General features: G+C 43.1%; 1 protein-coding gene across 4 annotated transcripts in view; it reads right to left on the reverse strand.

The window, feature by feature from the left end:
• SFSWAP (splicing factor SWAP) overlaps positions 1-25,215 on the reverse strand; it is a 154,452-nt gene that overhangs the window by 45,706 nt on the left and 83,531 nt on the right. For all 4 annotated transcript variants that reach the window (XM_088482090.1, XM_088482091.1, XM_088482092.1 and 1 more), the window contains one exon: positions 13,480-13,667. In XM_088482090.1, coding sequence (XP_088338216.1) covers positions 13,480-13,667 — 188 coding nt within the window. The remainder of the gene's footprint in view (positions 1-13,479; positions 13,668-25,215) is intronic.

Genomic DNA, 25,215 nt, shown 5'->3' on the forward strand with positions numbered 1-25,215 from the left:
ATATGCCAGTGTTTCCCAAACTCATTCCTCAGGGAGCACTAACAGTACTTGGTTTCCATTTTTCCTAGTAAGTGCACAGGTGTATTCATTACTGAATGACACATTTTTAATTATTTCACCTGTGATGAGACCTGGAAAACATGCACTGTTAGCGCTCCCTGACAAATGATGCGTCTCTCTGTTCCTTGCAAGTTGGCGTAAAACTACTGAACAGATTTTCATGAAAACCGCATCATTTTGTAGTGGAAAGTCCTAGAAATAACCTGCACTTGGTTTCATCTCGATATGTCAAGTTAAAGCTGAGCAATAACAAAAACAAAATTTATTGACATCAATGCAAAAGATAGGTGGGGCACTATGCACGGGGCTGGGAAGGGGTTGGGAGATAGGTGCTTTGGGCCCACGTTCACTTTAATAGGATGAGCTACATAGCAGTTTGTGCACAGAGCAGACAGTGACATTGGTGTGAGTGGTGGGTGAATAGGATGAGCTACATAGCAGTTTGTGCACAGAGCAGACAGTGACATTGGTGTGAGTGGTGGGTGAATAGTATAGGCTACATAGCAGTCTGTGCACAGAGCAGACAGTGACATTAGTGTGAGTGGTGGGTGAATAGGATAGGCTACATAGCAGTCTGTGCACAGAGCAGACAGTGACATTGGTGTGAGTGGTGGGTGAATAGCATAGGCTACATAGCAGTCTGTGCACAGAGCAGACAGTGACACTGGTGTGAGTGGTGGGTGAATAGTATAGGCTACATAGCAGTCTGTGCACAGAGCAGACAGTGACACTGGTGTGAGTGGTGGGTGAATAGTATAGGCTACATAGCAGTCTGTGCACAGAGCAGACAGTGACATTGGTGTGAGTGGTGGGTGAATAGGATGAGCTACATAGCAGTTTGTGCACAGAGCAGACAGTGACACTGGTGTGAGTGGTGGGTGAATAGTATAGGCTACATAGCAGTTTGTGCACAGAGCAGACAGTGACATTGGTGTGAGTGGTGGGTGAATAGTATAGGCTACATAGCAGTTTGTGCACAGAGCAGACAGTGACATTGGTGTGAGTGGTGGGTGAATAGGATAGGCTACATAGCAGTCTGTGCACAGAGCAGACAGTGACATTGGTGTGAGTGGTGGGTGAATAGGATGAGCTACATAGCAGTCTGTGCACAGAGCAGACAGTGACACTGGTGTGAGTGGTGGGTGAATAGTATAGGCTACATAGCAGTTTGTGCACAGAGCAGACAGTGACATTGGTGTGAGTGGTGGGTGAATAGGATGAGCTACATAGCAGTTTGTGCACAGAGCAGACAGTGACATTGGTGTGAGTGGTGGGTGAATAGGATGAGCTACATAGCAGTTTGTGCACAGAGCAGACAGTGACATTGGTGTGAGTGGTGGGTGAATAGTATAGGCTACATAGCAGTCTGTGCACAGAGCAGACAGTGACATTAGTGTGAGTGGTGGGTGAATAGGATAGGCTACATAGCAGTCTGTGCACAGAGCAGACAGTGACATTGGTGTGAGTGGTGGGTGAATAGCATAGGCTACATAGCAGTCTGTGCACAGAGCAGACAGTGACACTGGTGTGAGTGGTGGGTGAATAGTATAGGCTACATAGCAGTCTGTGCACAGAGCAGACAGTGACATTGGTGTGAGTGGTGGGTGAATAGTATAGGCTACATAGCAGTTTGTGCACAGAGCAGACAGTGACATTGGTGTGAGTGGTGGGTGAATAGTATAGGCTACATAGCAGTTTGTGCACAGAGCAGACAGTGACATTGGTGTGAGTGGTGGGTGAATAGCATAGGCTACATAGCAGTCTGTGCACAGAGCAGACAGTGACATTGGTGTGAGTGGTGGGTGAATAGTATAGGCTACATAGCAGTCTGTGCACAGAGCAGACAGTGACATTGGTGTGAGTGGTGGGTGAATAGGATGAGCTACATAGCAGTTTGTGCACAGAGCAGACAGTGACATTGGTGTGAGTGGTGGGTGAATAGTATAGGCTACATAGCAGTCTGTGCACAGAGCAGACAGTGACATTGGTGTGAGTGGTGGGTGATGGCGCTGCTACCGCCACCTGTCTGTATAGTGCAACTGGTCACAAGGGCCACTCCCGCGACAAGACCCAAATACAAAGCAATACAACTAAACCACCTCAAATAAAAAGAAATGTTGGCAGAAAAGATTTCTTAGTGGGTGAAGCTGTGGGCAACAGCCAATATTAAATAGACGTGTGTACAAATGTGTTCAATCTGCAAATCATTTTTATTTTTAAAACTTTGACCAAACAGGAAGCTGTAGCCAAATGCTTCTTACATTCATCTCAGTGGGAGTATCAATGTGCAATGTGATGCAAATAAGTTTTCAATTGTGTTAATTAACATCTGATGAATTGAAATAAAACATGCGTTATAAGAAGTGCTGTATGTAAAAACACAAACATGTACTTATTTTGCAACTTTTCTAATTTTCACGTCCATTTACATGTGCTTAACATAAGCTAATTTTAAAAGCATATTAATGGCAGTAAAGACAGACTGTCTACATGGTCTGTAGACAACTAAAAGATTCAAATAAGTGAAAAGAAAAGGCACATCAGCAATTGATTGCAGCAATTCTGCAATTGATTGTAGAATTGCCACGATCGATTGAAAAAGGGAAAGATTTTTATACACAAATCGATTGCAAATTGCAGAATTGCTGATGTATGGGGGCCTATACACAATGCTTTTTTTATGCCACCCAGTCAGATACTAGAAAGTTCACAAATTAAGAAAATATGCCACAATTGTGCCAAAGTGCTTTTAGCCAATCAACTAATTGACAAGCCAATTGTATAAAACAAGTCAAGGCCCCCATACATCAGAGATTGATTGCAGCAATTGTGCAATTTGCAATCGATTGTGTATAAAAATCTTTCCCTTTTTCAATCGATTGTGTATAAAAATCTTTCCCTTTTACAATCGATTGCAGATTGTAGAATTGCCACAATCGATTGCAAATTGCACGACTGCTGCAATCAATCTCTGATGTATGGGGGCCTTCACATGAGGCTTCCGTTCACTGAATAGTACACAGTCAAAGTATATAGCTGTTCGTTCCTTTTACTAATCTAAAGTGATTAGGAAGAAAACAAAATCATGGACAGTAGTCAGATTTTGAAATAGAGATCATAAAAAGAAAAAAACTATGTACAGTAACAAATGATTTTAAAGAAATAAAAAGTTAGCTTAAAGGATTATTGATCGCCAACATTTTTTGCAAGGGAAACATGAAATCACTATGAAAGACAGGGGTTCTTAAAGCCAGCAAAACAATTCAGTTGTGGAAAAGTAAAAGGAAATTTCAAAATGGTGTTTTGTTTAAACAAAGGTTGTTTTAGATCTCCATTATGTCAGGTTGGAGACCTTTTAGATACACGATCAGCAATAACATTAAAACCACTGACAGGTGAGGTGAATAACATTGATTATCCTATTGCAATGGCACCTAGAGGTGGGATATATTGCAAGTTAATAGTTAAGGTGCATACACACACACAACGCTGTAAGTAATGAACGATTTTCATTCAGTTTTTCCCTTGAAAAAGTGAACAAAAATCGTTTTACAAAGTAGTTGGTTTTACTTTACTTAATAAACGATTTTCTGTGTGTTGAAGGAAAACTGTTGCAACTTCTATTGAAAATCGTTCAGTTGGCCAGTCTGACTGAACTACAATCTACAAACGTGAACACACATGAACGATAATCGATAATAGTTTTACACTGAACGATTTTTTGAACGAATGAACGATAACTACGTCGTTATAGTTAAATCGTTCAAAAAATACTGTGTACACGCACCTTTAGTTCTTGCAGTTGATGTGTGAAAGTGTGGTGAGTTTATTGTTATGGTTGATCAGTGTATAACACATGTCCAATATAGGTCAATTCGTGTTAAGCTAGTCGATTGGTTGGAATGAAAATTTGGTAACGGATGGGAGTAAATGATGATCAGCAATTTGCTCCTAAATGCCAGAAAACAGATGAAAATGAATGGTCGTCAGACAAGTTTGAACAAATTGTTTAGATCAAACATTTAACAAACAGCTTTTGTCCATTTTCCGGCGTTTCGGAGCAAATTTTTGATTGTGATTTCCTTTCATACCTTACCAGATTATCATTCCAACCAATCAAGTAGTTGGTAAAGCTGGGCATACACGGCCAGATAAAATATCTGTTAGACCGACAGATATTTTATCTGGCAGCTTGCCAGCCGCAGATGTCCGCGGCATACACTGAGATATCTCAGAGTGTATTAACCCAACATCTGCGCTCCACCCCCGGGGGAGGAGACATTTCCCTGTTCCTTCCATGGGAAGGAACACAGGAAATTTATGTCTGTCGGGCATACACAGCCCGATGCGGCTGACAGTTTACCTGTTAAATATCGCATTGGACAGGCATGCTTGACAATCTGGCATGCCCGACTGAGCAATATTTAACCCTCAGTCACCCGCACATGCTACAATTATCGGGGCGATCCGCGGACATCGGGCGGATCGCCCCGATAATTGTAGCGTGTATGGCCAGCTTTAGGACAGTTAATATTTAGATGTGCGGCCAGCTTTAGTCTCCATGATAGAGGGGGATAACCGATCTAAATAAGCAGTGCATAATACGCTACAAGTAAGAAAATTATGAAGTGCATTTAACTGCACATTCACAAATATTTTCCTCTGTGGATGCAAATGCAACATAAAATCATACGGGATGGGTATGATATGCAGGCAGCTGAAACTCCGGACAGGGGCGGTAAGTATCCTAACTTCCCCCTGGTGGTGCCTAACCCCCCCCCCCTGCCCGCACCCTAAACCTAACTGTCCCGGTGGGGAGGTGCCTAACCCTAACCCCCCTCCTCGTAGCCTAACCCTAATCTCCCCCCGCGGGTGCTAAACCTAAACCCCCCTCCCATCTACAGGGAAACTGGGCGTTGGTATATGGGTGGTCGGCATCCTGTCCGCCAGCATATTAACTACATCCCAATCATACATGTGGCATATGAAAACATACAGCATAAAAATTTTAAAATTTAAAACAGACGTGTACAGTTTCAGAACTACAAAAAACAGTTATATGGAAGCAGCAAATGACTGGCATCAGAACGAAAAAGTACAGTAAAGGCTGCAGAATTTAAAGATATCACACACAGGGGCGTATGTATCAAGCCATTTTTTACATAAAATTTGGCAGAAACTTCAGTTTCTGCATAATTTTATTGTAATTTTATGTATCGATCCTATGTACTATTTGCACATTGCAGGAGATTTCTGTGAAATCTCCTGCAAAGTGCTAATTAGAACTTCAGATCGCAGTCCCCATCATCATCAAGGCAGACTACGACCTGACCCCTATGTACTAAACTCCAAAAAGCAAAACTTTTCAGCGTTTAGCCACGATAGTTTGAACCATCTTCAGATAAACTACTGTTTACCTATGGGGGCTCCAGGTGCAGGAGAGAGATCTTACGATTTCTCTCCTTGCAGCCACCGGCCAGTCCCAGAATCGGACGCTGTGCGCATGCGCAGCGTCAGCTTCCTCCGGGGAAGTCTTGAAACTTCAGTGAAAGACTTCTCCGAAATGCCGGGTATACAACTCACATGGACAGCGGTTACAGCGACCACTGTCCCTCCGAGTTCCCGGTAGTACATAGCTTGGATATTTTTGTTAATAATCGTGGCAGTACCGCGATTAATACATAGGAACAACTGACCCTTGTCCCAGTGAATGACATCATTGTGTTATCGTGCTGTTACAGTGATGCTAAAAGGTCTGTTGGATAACAAATCTTAGATCCAAGGTGCAGTTAAACTACATATATGTTTTTCCTGGCTTGGTGCTTCCCAAAAGAAGTTGCTTGTGGTGCTAGCTGATTAGGAAGCTTCACAGGGCTGCTCTTAACACTGTCCGTAGACCTGTGTAGGCATAGCTTACAAAGGCCGATCATATTAGTAGTTTTTTCTGCAGGAGAACTGAATTTGTTTATAAAATAAGAGTATGGATCACAAAATTCCCTTGCCCCTTTATCTGTAAACCTCAGTTGCTAGAGTAGTAAACGGAATAAAGTACCCTGTAGCTTTTATATTGAGTAAATGAAACTGTGGTAGGTCTTGTTTATTTTTCATATTTTAATCTTGGGCAAAAAGGTTATTGATCTAGAAATACGCACAAATCTTGCCTAAAGGTATTTTTGTTTGTGTATAGCTTGTTCAATCCAAGGTCACAATTTCAGGTTCTTTCAGCAGTTTATAAAAGACAGACTCACTTGATAGTCGTATTTAAATACCATTGATCAAAAATGAGTTATGGTAAGAACTTACCTTTGTTAACCATTTCTTCGAAGTCCATAGGGAGACCTTGGGGGTGTAGGTAATGGGAAGCAATCGGGGCACCACGCAGTTAAAGCTTTCAGCCACCAGGATGCATTGGGTCCACTCTCTCTAAACCCCACCCCCGAGCCAGAAGCACCTCAGTTGGTACAAAGCCAAAGGCCTGAGGAGGATAAGAGAGAAGGAAAACTGGAACAGAATCACACGCACAAAGAAGGAGACGGGAAACCGGTGACCAGTACGATTGCCCATATGAAGCCAGGTACGACAGGGCAGGTGCCCTATGGACCCTATGAACTTCGAAGAAAGTGTTAACGAAAGGTAAGTTCTTACCATAACTCATTTTCTTCTTTAGTGTCCATAGGCTCCACAGGGAGACCTTGGGGATGTCCCAAAGCAGTCCTTTTAAGGGTGGGGACACTCCTACGCTGAGAGGAGAATCCGGCACCCAAAGGAAGCATCTTGAGAGGCGAAGGTATCAAATGCATAGAATCTTAGAAGGGCTTGGACGGAAGACCACGTGGCCGCCTTGCAAAGCTGAGCAGCCGAGGTGCCACGGCGAGCTGCCCACGAAGGACCCACAGAGAGTAGAATGAGCCTTAACAGAAGTCAGAACAGGCAGGCCTGCCTGCGTGTAAGCCTCTGAGATAGTCATACGAAGCCATCTAGCCAGTGTTTGTTTATTGGCTGGCCATCCCTTCTTGTGAAATCCAAGGAGCACAAACAAGGAGTCTGATTTCTGAAGACTCCTGGTACGGTCCACATAAATCCTGAGGGCGAGACCACATCCAATGAGGCCTCACCTGCCGAGAGGTCTGGTGATAGAAAGGTCGTTACTATAATTTCTTGATTAAAATGGAAACTAGAAACAACCTTAGGAAGAAACTCATGGCGAGTACGAAGCACCGCCCTGTCCTGGTGAAATATCAGAAAAGGACAACAGGAGAGCGCTCCCAATTCTGGCTATTGCATCTGCCAAGAGGGTATCAGAAGAAAAAGTCTTTGCTGTTAACCACTTAAGTTCCAATGAATCTAGTGGTTCAAATGGGGAACCTGGAGGGCCCGAAGAACTACTGCCAAATCCCAAGGAGCCACTGGGGGGACAAAGGGAGGTTGAATCCGGAGGAAGGAGTGGATATCTGGAAGCGGAGCAATTCTACGTTGGAACCATACTGAAAGTGCAGAGACATGCACGTTCAACGGGGCCAGGCGTAGGCAGAGGTCCAATCCAGCTGGAAGGAATGCCAGTATTCTTGAAATTCAAAACACCCGAGGGTTGTAATCTCTTGTACGGCACCACTGAATATGTATGCCGCACTCTGTGGTAGAACCTACCGGAGGCAGGTTTATGCGCTCTAGGCATCGTGTTGATGACCGAGCTAGAGAAACCCTTGGACATTAGGCGGGATGTCTCAAGAGCCACGCTGTCAAAGAAAGACTATCCAGGTCCGGGTAAAGGCAAGGACCCTGAGTCAACAGGTCTGGACGCTGAGGCAGCAGAAACGGAGTATCGATGGAGAGACTCCGAAGATCTGAGTACCAATGACGTCTGTGCCAAGCTGGAGCCATCAGCAGGACAGTGACTTAGTCTTGCTTGAACTTCCAAAGAATTCGAGGAAGCAGGTAGACTGGAGGAAATAGGTACGCAAACCGGAAGGTCCATTTTACTGACAGAGCATCCACCAGGCTTGCTTCGGCATCTCTTGTTCTGGACCCGTGCACTGGTAACTTGTGTTTGTGTTGGGAGGCCATGAGGTCCACCTCTGGGAAACCCCATTTTTCCATTAGGAGTTGAAACACCTCTTGGTGAAGAGACCATTCCCCTGGATGCACGTCGTGACGGCTGAGGAAGTCTGCTTCCCAATTGAGAACTCCAGGAATAAACACTGCTAAAATAACCGGGAGATGAGATTCTGCCCATGTCAGAATGCGTGACACTTCTGTCAGTGCCTCCATGATCGTTGATGTAAGCCACTGTGATGGCGTTGTCGGACTGAACTTGCACGGCTTTCCATGAAGAATGTGCTCTGCCATCATGACGGCCCTGTACACAGCCCGAAGTTCCAATATGTTGATGGGCAGGGGATGTCACTACCGTTGTCCACCGGCCCTGAAAGGAGTGTGGACTGGTCACTGCGCCCCATCCCCGGAGACTGGCGTCCATGTTAGGTGTATCCAGTCCGGGATCCAAAAGGGGCGACCCCTAGTTAGATGAGAGATCAATAGCCACCAAGACAGAGGCAGGCGCACCTCCGGAGCGAGTACCATTGTCTGAGCCCTGATCCAGTGGGGCAATCCGTTCTACCTGGTGAGGATCAGCCCCTGCAGGTGCCTGGAATGGAACTGAGCATATTCCAACATGTCGGATGTGGACACCATGGATCCCAGAACCTGCATCGCCGAGTAGACTGACACCCGGCGACTGCGTAGACATCTGTGTACTCGCAGCTGCAGCGTGGAGATCTTCTCTGGAGTTAGAAAGATTCTCTGCTGGTGAGAATCTAGAAGGGCTCCCAAATTAACCATCCTCTGAGGGAATTAGGGAGGAATTTTTCCAATTTATTAACCACCCGTGTGCTTGTAGACAAGCAACTGTCAGTTGCAGGTGGTGGTGAAGCACTTCTGGAAAACTGGCCAATAAGAGGTGGTCATCCAGATATGGTAGGAGCCGGATACCCCGACTCCGCAGGTGGGCTGCCATGACAGACATAATTTTGGTAAATACCCTTTGGAGCTGTGGATAGGCCAAAGGGCAGCACCCAAAACTGGAAATGTCGTTGCAGTATAGCAAACCGCAGATAACGCTGGTGAGAAGGCGTTATGGGAACACGTAGGTATGCATCCTGAATGTCCAGTAATACCATATAATCCCCAGGTTCCTTACCCACTATGATGGACCGTAAAGTCTCTATCCTGAACCTGGGTACCCTGAGGACCTTATTCAGAGATTTGAGGTTGAGGATAGGCCAATGAGACCAATTCGGTTTCTGAACCAGAAAGAGTAGAATAGCAGCTAGTCCCTCGTTGATAGTGGGGAACTGGTACAAATACCCCTGCTTGCAGCAAGCACTGCATGAATTTCTGGATCTGCAAGGCCTTGGTTTTGTCTGAAGGAGGTCCTATGCAGAAAAACTGGTGGGGAGGCCTTCGAAGAAATGAGAGGGCGTACCCCTGGGAGACCACTTCTCTTACCCAAGCATCCTTGGTGGTTTGACACCAGCACTGGGTGAATTGAAGAAGTCAGCCTCCCACTCTGGTGTCCCCCAGAGAGAGGACCGCCCTGTCAGGCTGCAGGGTTTGTCCTCCTGTTTGGAGGCCAGGCGTCTTGTGCTCCAGGCCTGTTTCTTAGGCTTGGCAGTTTTCTTGGCAGCATACTGCCTAATTGCCCTTAGGTCCTTTCATCCTCAAGGAGAAGCCAAATAGGAGCTACGAGACTTTGCAGTAGCAGATGCTGAGGGCAGAAATACAGATTTTGATTTGGCTAATGTGTCAACAATCTTGTCCAGGTCTGGACCAAACAAAATATCCCCATTATAGGGTAAGGCCTCCAGGCCTTTCTTAGAATCGCCATCTGTGCTCCAATAGCGTAACCACAGGAAACGGCGAGCAGACATGGCCACGACCATGGATGTCAGTAAACTAGCATCCAGAGCGGTCTCACCGATATATGCGGCCACTTCCCTAATATGGCCGACCAGTGGAACCTGATCCCTTGGAGTCCTCAAGTGCATCGGCCCAACTCTCTATAGCCTTAGCTACCCAGGAGATAGCCATGGACGGGCGGGCAACAGCTTCTGAAAGAGAGCATATAGACTTCAGGCAAGTTTCCACCTTTCTATCCGTAGGTTCCTTTAAGAAAGAAATGGAAGGCATAGGTAACGTTGCACTTTTAATTAACCGTGTAACGTGTGAATCCACTGCAGGGGGGATATTCCCACTTCTTACAATGAGCCTCCGGAAACGGGTAACAGGAGGTCAAACGTTTCTGAGGTTGATACCTCTTACCAAGCAATTGCCAGGCATCAGCCATGTGATCCACCAGCTGATATGACAGACGGAATACTGACAAAATCACCTTCAACTGTTTAAACAGGGGGTGGCTCGTCATCCTCTATAACCAATACGGATCTGACCACACCAAGGCAGGAATATTAATCCTTGACTTAGGCTCCGCCTCTTGTCGAGGGGAGTCAGGGTTGAGGCATCAGCCACCTCTCAGTCATCAGAAGACATCTCAGACTCTGATAGTTGTGTGGACTGAGATGACAACACAGGACGCTTAGCTGGTCTAAAGGGCTTCTCACTCTGCAACATGGTCTGAAGAGCACTAGAGGTTGCTGCCAGACTCTGTACTGAGTTAGAGAAAACATCCACCCATGGTGGAGGTCCACCGTGTGGTAATCCCATAGAGGAAATGACCGCCTGCTGTGGTACAGGAGGGGTCTACATAACCACTAGTAGTCCCTGTGAGGAAACCCGATTAAAGGAAAAACAGCCAGGTCCACAATAGAGGCAAGCATATGCAAAAAGAAAAAGTCACCCAAGGTGGCTCCTGTACTGATGTCGAGGGGTTCGAGGAACCTGGCGGGTAAACACATCACACACAACTCATCCTGAACAACATCCTCCTCACTGAAAACTGCAGTACTTATTCTTGTACAGATGCCGCAATCTTGCAGACTGTGTTAATTGACCTTGTCAGATATGTCTGCAGGGTAAAATGACGCACAATATGGAACAAAGCAACCACGAGTTTGTATAAATACTAAGAGGGAGCAATATACTGGACTTGTCCTATGCTTAGGTAAGCCACAGGAACCTGTTGCCTAAATATTGCACAGTGCAGTACACAACAGTATGTGACAGACCTGACAAATATTGTATTGCATAGTAATAATTTATATCATATTTATATTATATATATCTATATATCTATAAATATATATCTCTATATCATAGAAGCAGGGTAATACAGTGACTTGACCGGGTGCCCTCACAAGGGAATTGATAGTGTCTTACATAAATGTGGCAACATACACACGCTATTGAGGTGTATTGTCGTTGCCTGGGCAGCCTGAGGTTGTGCGTTCCAGAAGGACAAAGTGAGGTGACACTGGAGCGCACGCTGTCATGCTGCTTTATACAGGACGGCTTTTGCAGTGACTGAACTACTAAGTGCGGTTCTCCGTTATATCACAGTAAGCCTTATTATGTATGTATTGATGTCCACACATTTAAGCAGTGGTGTTATCAGAGATCGTCTGTGCCACTTGTTAGTGAGATGTCAGGTGTTATGATTTCAGGGGGCGGTACTGTCAACTGCATGTGGGTATATATAGGGGGATTTTGATCATTTGTAACTTGTATCTTGACAAAGGTCAATGGATCAGACCGAAATGTCGATCCTATAACAGTGCTTAATGGTTTCTGCTGGTATGTAATAAAAGTGATTTTACTAAGAAGACTGGTGAGTGCACCCCTTTTTAAAATTTTTATGTGAAAGGACCGTATGGTTCAATTTGGGTAGACACCGCAAGCTGGCGACCCGCCTTACCTGTCCCCTGATGTCCGGGTGCAGTCTGGGTCCTCTGCGGGGGCCCTGGCTAGCGCGCTAACCCCTGGAACGCCCGCCGAGATCCCCAGATCAGTACCGACGCTGCGGCACTGGAGGGGTGACGGAGCGGCAGCACAGACATCCCACGGACAGTCTGCTGCTGCGCGCTCTATACTTTGTAAAAGTAAAACAAACAAAATAAGCTTTAGGGGCTGAAGTGGTGACCTGACTCCGGCCAGGCACCAACGAAGCAGAGGTGCCTCTGGCTCGGGGGCGGGGTATAGGGAGAGTGGACCCAATGCATCCTGGTAGCTGAAAGCTTTAATTGCGTGGTGCCCGGATTGGTTCCCATCACCTACACCCCCAAGGTCTCTCTGTGGAGCCTATGGACCCTGAAGAAGAAATGTGATTTGAGAACAGATTCCAGTTTGCAATAGCATTTTCTCAGCAGTAACAGACCACAAAATTAATTTTCAGTGTCAATTACTTAAGTTACTTGGTTGTTATTGTGCGGTACTTGAGTTACATATTTCTAATCTGTGGCAAACATTTACCTTCAAATTTTCCTTCCCAAATATGCAATGCTTAGACATAAGAATTCTGGAACGATTAGTTGCTCTTGATATTAAATGCTTTCACTTTTTGAAGCACTGTCTCGATCTAACATGGATAACACTGATTTTTAGAAGTTAAAGACATGCAGAAAATTCACACATATATGGAAATTGGAGTGTACGCAGATTCCATTTAATCTGTTAATATGGTTCCTGATTTTATTAGTGCCAATCAAAGATGAAACCCAAAAGCAGCATATGCACTTTGAACTCAGCTAATGATGCTTAGTACATCGGAGTCAGATGTAGTCCAAATTGATGATAATGCGGGCTGCGATCTGAAGTGCTAATTAGCACTTTGCAATTGTGCTATTAGTACATAGGATCAATACATAAAATTATGCATAAACTGCAGTTTCAGAATAATTTTATGTAAAAAAAATGGCTGGATACATAGGGGCCAGTAAGTACTAACAAGTGTAGGGGTCCACTTGCCACAAAGACATTGTTTTGGACAATAGGGAAACAGATATGGCTCAACTGTATTATCCACAAAGCACTGCTCATTCTGGTAGTACAAAGCTGCTGTAAATGTGAGATTGCACTTAGGCAGAATTTATGGTAGGTCATCGTGAATACTGATCCGAGAGGTTAACACCTTATTTGATCTAAAACTAGCCTGGGTAAATTGCTCCAGGAACCCTGCAACATTAAAGAAAAGTGTATGAAATCTGTGTCCGCATCCCAATATTTATCAATATGCATCTGGGGGGGGACTGGTCAGAAGCAGGTGTACCTGGTCTAAGTAATCGAATCAAGACAGAGTGTGAGTGTTACAGGATTAGCACACATACAAACTTGGGATGACCTCTTTGCTCATACATACGTAACCAAATTCATCACTATTGTTTCATAGAATTGAAATTAATTTAAGCTAACCACTATTACAGACCCATAAGTCTATCCATTAAACAATACAACAGATATACTCGAACTAACCTCTGGACTAAACAAATTTTCCTCTATCCTTCCCAACTCCATCTCCAGCGGATTCTTCAGTGTTTGCAGGAAAAGTGCAGCTTTCCTTTTACGTTCTGCTTGCAGTTGTTTCTCCTTTGATTCCTTGGCTGCCTGTGCCAGTTTTTCTCTGGCAGCTGCTGCCAGTCGGTCCTCTAGCTTTTGCTTGGCTGAAAGAAAAAAATATATAAATATATGTATATTAAAGCAAATTTAACAGTTTTGTTTCAATGTGGTAGAAAGTACCAGTTAGGCTACACTGTTTTACCTTTCAAATTAGCAAGACTCCATTCTCAAACTAGGTGGAACTTTGGCAAAGTGACTAAACCCATTACTACGAAAATATCCTTTTATAGCATCATTTGCATACAGGAGATTATAGCAATTAAGTGATAACACAATAGCACAATTTAGAGGCTGTGTACCATTATGCATGTTGGCTATAAATTAATGTACAAGTAAATGTTTGGAAATTTCCAATAGTGCTTTGTTTGGGAGGCTGGTCAAATTCCAGCTTGCTCTTTATAAAAGTTTTACTATACTGCTAGCCACATTTTACAATATTGTGGAGGCCCCAAACCGATAAAATTACTCAATAGTTACAAAAGATATGATTACCACCAAGCATGCTGGCCATGTGTAGTTGGAAGATTGTAGTGATCTCAAAAGGAATCTGGCTAACACAATAAAGCAGTCAGTCAAGCTCATATCCAACCTGGCCAACAGTGCTTGGTCACACTGGACTGTGATCTAAGTGCTTGGCCCTCAAGCCAAAGCCTGGGATCACAATGTATGTGGCTAGTTTATGGTATATTCTATAGATACCTGATCACAGAAATTCAAGATGGGATAATTTGTGCTCAGATAACTGGTTTCTGTCTGTCACCGCGTTATCTGACACAGTGGGCGGAATTCAACTGTTTTTGCAGCCCGCATCTCCCGTCTAAAGTGACAGGAGATCGCGGGCCGCTATGCAATTGTTCCAGATTTTCGTGGCGATCGCGCCCAAAGTGGTCGGGTTTAGCCGCGTAAAGCAGCTAAACCCGACCAAAGTGCTGGGCGCGATCGCGAAAAGTGATGTTTGGGCGCCCAAACATGTCACTTTTCAGCTCTCATCCCCCTGGGGCTGCGAGCTGAAATGTAGCACTGGCAGCTGATCGTGCCCGACAGCAGCAAGAATTGAATAGCTCCGTCGGGCGTGATGGGGGCAGGAATCAATTGAATTCCGCCCAGAGTATGGCTAGTGTTTTTCAGCAGGTCAGATAATTAATCCAGTTGCCTTATGGGGAGTTTTATCTGACAGTGGATGGCCACTTTAAGACAGATGTAAGATATCCATCCCAAATTAGTGCTTCATTCTATTTCTCTTCTCCATAATCCTTTTATTAATATTTTACCCCAGAGTTGTGTCAGTTATGGTAATTATTTCATAATATTATAGATGGGAAAGGAGTCCTACTAACAAGCGATGTAGGCAACATCTTTAGAGTAGTGGCCATAACTAGAAAGGACTAAAATATGACAAGAGCAGGCAAAGAGGTAGTAGAAGCCACCAGCATATACAGCCATGTTAAAAAAGTATGTATTCCCCAGTACTAGGTGAAAAGTATTCACATAACTGCCTTTAAGCGGTTCTCACTTTAACTGATAGAGACTCAGGGTTCTATTTACTAAGCCTCGGATGGAGATAAAGTGAACGGCGATAAAGTACCAGCCAATCAGCTCCTAACTGCCATGTCACAAGCTGTGTTTGAAAAATGACAGAAGCTGACTGGCTGGTAGTTTCTTTCCATCCAAGGCTTAGTAAATATACCCCTTAAACACAGTCACATAAAATAGAACTGTTGTTGACTAAGAAACCATTTCTGGTTAACTAAAGGTGCCTACACACTTGGCGATGTGCTCACGATCCGACGATGTGTCCGATTTCCCCTTGAATTCTCCCCAGCAGCTCCCCGGCAGTCATGGGAACGATTTGGTGTTAAAAAAAAACTGTCCAATGTGACAAACGTGCCTCCTAACTATTCCAGTGCATCGTGACTGAGACTGGCAAATCTGCCCTACAGCACGGCAGATCTGAAGATGCGATGTACGACCAGCGGGTACGCACATCGGCATCGTGAGTGGAAACTCACGATTTGGGCATATTTTACACTATTTGTCGTCATGATTCGTCGGAATCGGGCAAATCGTGTAAAAATAATTAAAAAAAAAAAGTCGCCAAGTGTGTAGGCACCTTTACTTGTGCCACAACCAGTGTTTGCCACAGGAAAATGATTAGAAATCCACAGGTCGAAGCATGAACGTAATGCATGTTGGACTCTAAACTAAATCCTAGAAAAGAACAAAATAAGCAATCCATGTAGAGCAACTGTACATTTCACTGACAAAACAATGAGAACGTTTTTCTTTCATTTTAGTAAACGCATCGTCAATGCTGAACCAACTAAAAGGGGAAAATAAATCCTTGTGTTGTGTTTAACTCTAAAATGTCAGTCTGTACCAAAGCGGTCTGCAATAGAAATTAATGGATCTTCAAGGATACGTACAGTGCATCCGGAAAGTATTCACAGCGCTTCACTTTTTCAACATTTTGTTATGTTACAGGAATAAATTAATTTTTGTCCTCAAAATGCTACACACAATACCCCATAATGACAACATGTAAACTAAGAAATCACATGTACATAAGTATTCAGAGCCTTTGCTGCCAAAAGGTGCATCAACAAAGTATTGAACAATTACAGCCTCAAGTCTTTGAATATGCGGCCACAAGCTTGGCACACCTATCTTTGGTCAGTTTTGCCCATTCCTCTTTGCAGCACCTCTCAAGCTCCATCGGTTGGTTGGGAAGCGTCGGTGCACAGCCATTTTCAGATCTCTCCAGAGATGTTCAATTGGATTCAAGTCTGGGCTCTGGCTGGGCCACTCAAAGATATTCACTGAGTTGTCCTGAAGCCACTCCTTTGATATCTTAGCTGTGTGCTTAGGGTCATTGTCCTGCTGAAAGATTAACAGTCTCCCCAGTCTGAGCGCTCTGGAGCAGGTTTTCCATCCATGAGGTCTCTGTACATTTCTGCATTCATCTTTCCCTCTATCCTGACTAGTCTCCCAGTTCCTGCCGCTGAAAAACATCCCCACAGCATGATGCTGCCACCACCATGCTTCACTGTAGGGATGGTATTGGCCTGGTGATGAGCGGTGCCTGGTTTCCTCCAAACATAACACCTGGCATTGATGCCAAAGAGTTCAATCTTTGTCTCATCAGACCAGAGAATTTTGTTTCTCATGGTCAAAGCCCATCAGGTGCCTTTTGGAAAACTCCAGGCGGGCTGCCATGTGCCTTTTACTAAGGAGTGGTTTCCGTCTGGCCACTCTACCATACAGGCCTGATTGGTGGAATGCTGCAGAGATGGTGGTCCTTCTGGAAGGTTCTCCTCTCTCCACAGAGGAATGTTGTAGCTCTGACCGAGTGACCATCGGGTTCTTGGTCACCTCCCTGACTAGGGCCCTTTTCCCCCGATCGCTCAGTGTAGACGGCCGTCCAACTCTAGGAAGAGTCCTGGTGGTTTCGAACTTCTTCTATTTATGGATGATGGAGGCCACTGTGCTCATTGGGACCTTCAAAGCAGCAGATATTTTTCTGTACCCTTCCCCAGATTTGTGCCTCGAGACAATCCTGCCTCGGAGGTCTACAGACAATTCCTTGGGAGTTCATGCTTGGTTTGTGCTCTGACATACACTGTCAAGTGTGGGACCTTATAAAGAGAGATGTATGCCTTTCAAAATAATGTCCAAACAACTGAATTTACCACAGGTGGACTCCAACTAAGCTGTATTTTTTTTTTTTTTTTATTAAATTTGCAAAAATCTCAAAAAAACTTTTTACGCATTGTCATTATGGGGTATTGTGTGGAGAATTTTGAGGAAAAAAATTAATTTATTCCATTTTGGAATAAGGCTGTAACATAAAATGTGGAAAAAAGTTAAGCGCTGTAAACACTTTCCGGATGCACTGTAGTTCTGGGGTGCAATGTCTACACAGTAAATGGAGTAGAACTCAGGTGGAGGAGAAACAGTCCTGACACCAGTGTGCAAGTTCTCTCAACTAAAACAAAGTACAAACATTTTGCATAGTGTTAATCACAAAAAAGGTTTCCGATACCAATGAAAAATAAGCCAAATTAAAGACTTATGGGTTTTTGTATCAATAATAATTGCGGTACTGCCGCGATTATTAACGGTCCAACTCGCCAGGGATATTTTCATTTTTAATAATATCCCGGCTATCTGCTACCGGGAACTCGCATGGGTAGAAGTGAAAGACTTTCTCGGGGGGGAAGCAGACACTGCGTATGCACACAGCATCAGCTTCCGGTGCTGCAAAGGAGATATCAACAGATCTCTCTCCTTCCCCGGGAGGCCCCATAGACAAACAGTAGTTTACATCATCTGAAGATGGTGTAAACTACTGGTGCTAAACTCTGAAAAGCTTTGCTTTTTGGAGTTTAGTACATAGGGTTCAGATCATAGTTCCCGATAATGGGGGCTGCGATCTGCAGTGCTAATTAGCACTTTGCTGGAGATTTCTGTGAAATCTCCTGCATTGTGCTATTAGTATATAGCAACAATACAGAAAATTATGCAGAAACTGCAGTTTCTGCATAATTTTATGTAAAACTCAGCTTAATACATATGCCCTTTAAAACATCTCATTCAGTACCTGTGACAGTTCCATGTTGATACTGAGAAGGAGTTGAAGGAAAAGCCTCACATTTACCACCTGCCAAATTACTATATAAATGCAATCTATTTCTCGTCACACATTTTTAAGTAATCAGGTGAAACTTATGTTTTGCAATTTACAAAAGCAGGAAACCGGAACATGGAAAACACATAGAACTACTGATTAACTTAACATTACAAGTAAAAAAAAAAAATAAGGAACTGATGAATTTTTCTGTTTTGTACTGAAGTGTACTGGACATGCAGCCTCATTTATATTCTGCCCGCGTGCATATTTACATTTTTTTTTTTTTGTAGGAAAGGGTGCATGTAAATAAGATTATTCAACTAATCGAACTAAAGACTGACAATTTTCTCTAAGCTACGTGAGAGAAATTTACAAAACGAATATTTGGCTGTGTATTTGAGCGAAATGCTACATTTGCATACAAATCAACCTCCCCAAACATCTGGGACAAGTCAAGACATGCCACATGCTAATTCACGTTTGAGATTCAAGCATTGCCACTTTGCCAATCAGGGTTCACTATTTGATTGGGCTTGTAAAGACAAAAACAAAATGTCATACAAGAAACAGTGAACAAAATTGATAGTCAGTAATTACAAAAAGCTTCTGAATGCTTTACCTAGGAAAAAAAGAAATGAGTCCTAACTTAGGACACATTATTTCTTCTTATTCATTTATTAGAAACAGAACACCACAAGATAGTTGGCTATACTAACTGCAGTCATAACATTGCTTCCCTTAACTTGCTGAAAGTAACAGAAATGAAAAGGTGCCCATGTCTAGTCGACAATGCTTGCCAAGTTCTAATGAAGAGAGACTTTATAAAAATTAAACATGTGCAAGTGCTCCAGTGATAATCCTAAATTTAAACTGCAGTCACTAGATTTTAAGTGTGAACATTATATTCTGTAAAGCCATATATTTTTGTTTTTTAAAAATGGAACAAAACATTTTCACACTCATGTTGAGGATTACCAGGGAAGCCATTTAAAACTGAACACATCAAATAAATAATATAGCATGCAACTAATGAATGCAATAGGACCCTTTGCCTTACACATTTACAATCATGTATTCTTGTGAATTTTAGTTTGGCCTACAAATGGCTGCAGATACGCAAAGATTTATTTACAAACCACAAAAAATCAGAACTTCATTATTACTTTCAAGATGAATGCTCACACGCGTTCTGTGGAATGGTCTGTAAAAATGTGCAATGCTTTCTTCTACAGATGGCCTACTGCTTGCTTTATGTTAAATTTATAACTTCAATTAATTGTGAGATTGAATGGCACTGGCACCACCTTAATTAAATAGGTCTTTTGTTGATTCATTACATTGAAAATAAATAAACTCATGCTCAGTAAATCCCACAATATACATGGCACCAGCTGCATGGCAAATGCCCTACAATCAATATATTCTTGTTCTGTATCCATATAGGGCCTTTATATGGTTATGCAGCTGATGCCACTTATAGTATGGGGATTTACCAAGTGCAAGCCAATTTCCTCTCTGTGTTTGTTTTAAAATGCTGCCAAATGTGGCTTAACTGGCGCCTATGAAGCTTATATAAGGCATATTGGATGTGTCATACAAGCCAGCCTCCTGCATGCCAGGTACATGATTGAGGTGTTATTGATTTTATCTGCAACTGATCGTTATTTTTAGAACAGTGTCAATGCAGGACTTGGCATAGACTGCAAACGTAAATGTTTTTATCAGAGTATATATACGTTCAAAAGGGATCATTAGTATAATTTCCTTGCATTGGTTATATGGCACCATGATACCTATGGCTACATGCATTTTCTGAAAAGTATCAGCATATAGTAAGATCTACTTGTTTAAAATACACCAACAGGCTTATTTACATTTGGATGTAAAATCAATTTTATGATATGCCTCTCAGATGTAGCAGTGCACATCCACTTTACCGCTGTGCTCATGGGTGCTGATTCTACAACCACCCTGAAATGCTTTTACAAAAGTAGGCAAGTATGAAGGGAGTCAACAAATTTCCACTGCAGTGCAAGATACTACCCATTAAAATATATAACCGTCATTTATTCTGCAGGGAGAAAATGGGCACCCTGCTCTTCCTGTAAGGCAGGGAACTACTCCCGATATGTGCCAACTTCATCACTTTATAACATTACATATTCTCGACTTTCATATTTTCACCCACAAATCGGCATGCAAACGTTGGCAATTCATGGCACAACAGCAGCATTTTTGCACTTTTGTAAATGAGCCGGTTTATGTAGGTGACTGGAGCACCAAAGGTTAGTTATCAAGTCTCTAGAAGTATTAGGGAAGTTAACAGGATAAGGGCCTTGACAAACAGTTAGGAGATCAAATAAAATACTAAAATCAGGGGTGGCCAACCAGTCAGAGGCAAAGAGCAGATTGCAAAAATGGGGTGTGGCCTAGCTGTCACAAGGCTACGCCCCATTTTTGTGCACACGCCTTTGGTATGACATTCGCTGGAGCATGACCTTGTGTCACACCCCCGTTTTTAGTCACACTGAGTGCAAGCCCAGCACATTGAAAAATACACAATTTACATAAACTTCCCAATATACATTTTTCACTGTTGAAGTGAAAATAAAGGCCGGAACAATATAGAAAACACTGAAATAGCCACGTTCACATAAATTACACAGAAACAAGCCAGATCCACATAAAATACCACATAAGATACATTGAGAAAGGCAGTGCCCATTATGTTGTGCCCCCTGTAGTTGTGCCCATTATGCAATGCTCCCAGTAGTTGTGCACCTTCTGCAATGCCCACTGTAGCTGTGCCCATTATACAATGCACCCAGTATTTGTGCCCCTTAGGCAGTGCCCCTTGTATTTGTGCCCCTTATGCAATGCCCACTGTAGTTTTGGCCCTTAAGCAGTGCCCCCTGCATTTGTGCCGCCTGAAGTAGTGCCCCCTGTATTTGTGCTGCCTAAAGCAGTGCCCCTTGTATTTGTGCCCCCTAAAGTAGTGCCTCCTGTATTTGTGCCCCCTAAAGTAGTGCCCCCAGCCTAGTACTTACCTGATCACGCTAGCTCTGATTCCAGCAGGCGCGCAGGGCAGGCTCCTCACATCGCAGGTGACGTGAATGCATCACTGGGAACGCTGGCCTCTGAAGTTATTAGAAGCTTCTTTAGTCTCTGATCCCTTCAGAGACCAGTGTTCCCAGTGGGGGGAGTCGCATTTTACAAACAAAGGAGCAGCGGGTTGGCCACCCCTGTACTAAATCTTACATTGCATTATTTAGAAATGTTGGTGGTCCTGAGCAAGAGATCCCTTCTGTTGCTTTGACAGCCTGTACACAACAACTCCAATCCAAAGAACAATGAAGTTTAAAGCGGTGTTAACTTTTAAAAGGCATATTGTTTACTGTGCTTGACAGATTAACCCACATGAAACAAGGTACTCAAAACCAAAAGCAAGAAATACCAAACTAGACAATCGGGTGTGTGGCTGGTCTCAGAGGGCGGCGATTTGATTTCCCGTTAATGCGCCTCTTTCTAGCTAAGTTTTTGTGTTGAAAACAAAAGCCATCAATGGAAGTGAAGGTAACACAGCAGAGGTACACTGGGCAATGAATTCTCCAGAGGAGCTCAATTGAAGCTGTGCGCTTAGAGGCCGACTGCTTCCTTCAGCATTAGTACATATTTACCACAAATGGCTTCACATTTCCATTGTGAACAGTAATCAGCATGAGGGAGAAAAAAAATAGACTGACAAAGCAAGTATACATTAAGGCACACTAACTCGTTAGTAACAATGTTCTTACAAAAATGTATGAAATCAGTCTGTTAAATGCTCTGAATAGCATCTAATGGAGAGTCTGGCAAAAAGAATCAAGTTCTACTCAGATGGTGGAAAATAAATGGTTATTTCAACAATACCTGTGATTGCTCTGTGGGTAACTGTAAAAGGTAAAAAAAACCAACCACCCACAAACACATACTTTTGACAACTTCTAACAGTTAAGGCCAATGATATCTAGTGTGTACCGACCTCGTAAGAAACGAGATCCAGCACCGGCAAGTGCGTACACACTGACCAATGCCGACAGCGACCAAGCTGCATTCGGCAGCATGGCCCTTGCTAACTATGTCGCCCTTCAGACCTGCATGCAGGTCCGACGGACGATGTCGCAGACGAAGTACGGGAGAGCGCATAGTCAGTGACATAACAGGTACACACTAGATGATGTGCCCGGTATGTCGTCAGATCCAACTGGATCGGACAGTCGTGTGTACCCGGCTTTACATATTAAAAAAAGATAAAAAAATTAGTCGCATGACATCTGTTAAAGACTTTTTTTTTTTAAAGGTGTCTTTTTGTATTTTGTCTTATGCTTGTGTTAATGAGCATTTTTATGTTTCAACGTTATAGCAAACACATTTCTAGGCAAGATTAGCTTTTCAATGTATATGTGTAGGTAACATCCTTTAATGTCTCCCCTTATGAGGCCGATTCAGAGTTTTACGTTATGCCGACAATGTACATAGTTGGCAATGTTTTCATTACAGCACATGCGTCTAAGTTACAGTGTATGCGGGATGTAGTTATGAGACCAGCGGCCGCGATGCCGCCGGTCTCAATACGACACTGAAATCCCGACAAGGGATTTAAGATAGGTGTCAGTATTTTGAAACCTCTCTTTATCCCAACGCTGGAACGGCGAAGGCCGCCGACCAAACAAAGCAAGTCCAGGGTGCCCTTAGCGTTAGCTGGGTTAGGGTTAGGCACCGCTAGCGGGGAGGGTAAGGCACCACTGGGGGGGGAGGTTGAAGATAGGTTTAGGCACTAACGGGGAGGGTTAGGCTACAAGGGAGGGTTGGAGGGGAGGGTAAGTATACTTACCCTACCCCTCTCGGGCTACCAACCATCGGGATGCCGCTATTGGTATTCCGACAGAAAGCATCCAGACAGCCGGCAGTACATACCCATTCCAGTGCATGCATCCCACTGCCTCCGCAACATCGCTCGCAGAGAGGATTTAGATGAAGATTGACAGTTTTTGGAGGTTTGTGGGTGGTAATGAAGGGGTACTTAGAAAAACGTGGCCTCGTCACAAGAGTTCTATAGAATGTCAGATCCAGGGACTGAGTCTTTGTTCGCAGCTTCACTGGCAGCATCTTAGTTCCGTCGTCAATTCTGAGTAGTGAGAGTTATTGTCACCATTCATGAAAATGATATAGTGGATTTGTGCCTTTTGATATTGCTGATACACTGATGGACAAATAGTTTTTACTGAATGTCTTGCATTGGTTTCCTTTTTTTTGTAAATGCTTATGTTTTATGATGTAGGAGACTATATGGGACAAATTACAAGTATATAATATACTCCTATTTGTAAACCTGTATTTACATACTTTATTGACTTGACTCCATGATATAAATAAGTTAGAGAGTAGTTATTCCCTCTATTGAAAATAAACATTAAAGTGGGAATTCAATAAGCCGCGATAAAAACTTCCGCGGAAAACTGCTTAAGCGCAATCCTATTAGCCACAACTTTTTGTGGGTGCAAATTCCCCATACCATTTGCAGCGAAAAGTCTTCACCACCTTCTTAGTAAGTGAAAAGTTGTGCAAAACCCCTATTTTTAGTTAAAAATGTCAGAACTTGGTTCAGAATCACTGGGACACCCTCCATAATGACTAATTAGGCAAAAGAAAATATTTCATTAGGTTAATTTAGCAAATAGTGCCATGTCATTTTGGGGGTAAAGAAGTACATAAGGCTGTCGGTGCTATATGAATGGGACAGATATTAAGGTTGTAGGTGGGTTTTAGAGGCGTATTTTAAATAACATATATATATACTTCTAGGCATTTTTATGCATCCCCAATTTAAGTAGAACATTTATTTTGCCAAAAAGCACTTGCTTTCCATTATTATTTCCCGGTTTTAAAAACATGCATATAACAGCCATTTGACACATTTTAAGAACCCCAAATACTTTTATTATGGCCACCAATACACTTTTATATTACAACCCTATATCAGTTTGGCTTTTTTTTTTTGGAGTACAGACATATTTCCCCATTTTTAACAATAGTTAATGCTGCAAAATACATGAAAATGATTGTGTGAATGCCGACCGAGACTTTTGTAATAGGATTGTGCGAAAACACTGATGCACATAGCCACGATATGCAGTAAAAGCCCGCAATGGGTGCGATAACGTCACATGCATTAAGTTATATCATTATCGTGGCTAACTGAATGCCCACTAAATGTATTTCATTACTGTTGTATCTGACGCAAGTCTGTTGTACAAAACTCAGTAACTCATACATCAAAAAAATGAAAAGCAAAAGTTAAGACCTTATCTATCCCTACTGTTCTATATAGAAATAGAAATGCATTTGTGACTCTCATTCACTGTTCACTGCAATCTAGCAAACAGTGAGCAGTAAAAATCACTGCACAATCTAGAATCTCTTTATTTTTCTTCTTACAGAGTGCTTGCTGACGCTTTCTTCACCTATTCACTTCCTTGAGACAAACAGGGGGCAGCAGAAGCCACCACACCCCCTTCCATATTTTACTTATACCTATTTCTTGATCTACCATTAACGGGTACTACTTGTTAACCTACTATCAAGTTCCTAAATACTCGCTGTTTTTGACTATATAAAATACATTACTTACATTGAGTCTGTGGTGGGATAATTTTTTATGAAGTATATTTGTTCACAGTTACACAAATTGTTAATTTAGTTGTATATTTCACTACCTCTATTTCACTATAACCATCAGTTTGCTTCTTTTTTACTTCAACTTTGTCCTTTGGTTTTTATACACACTTTACTATTGTTCTCGCTAGGCTGTTTTAGCGGGGCGTCACGTTCTGCCCGATTTTAAAAGGGGCATAATGCAGCCTGCCCTTTTAGTGGTGCCCTGCTAAAACAGCCTGCCCTGGGTCTTACCCACCCGTGTGCCGCAG

The sequence above is a fragment of the Taudactylus pleione genome, unplaced genomic scaffold (genome assembly GCF_031769625.1).
Source record: "Taudactylus pleione unplaced genomic scaffold, aTauple2 ptg000282l, whole genome shotgun sequence".
Taxonomy (NCBI): domain Eukaryota; kingdom Metazoa; phylum Chordata; class Amphibia; order Anura; family Myobatrachidae; genus Taudactylus; species Taudactylus pleione.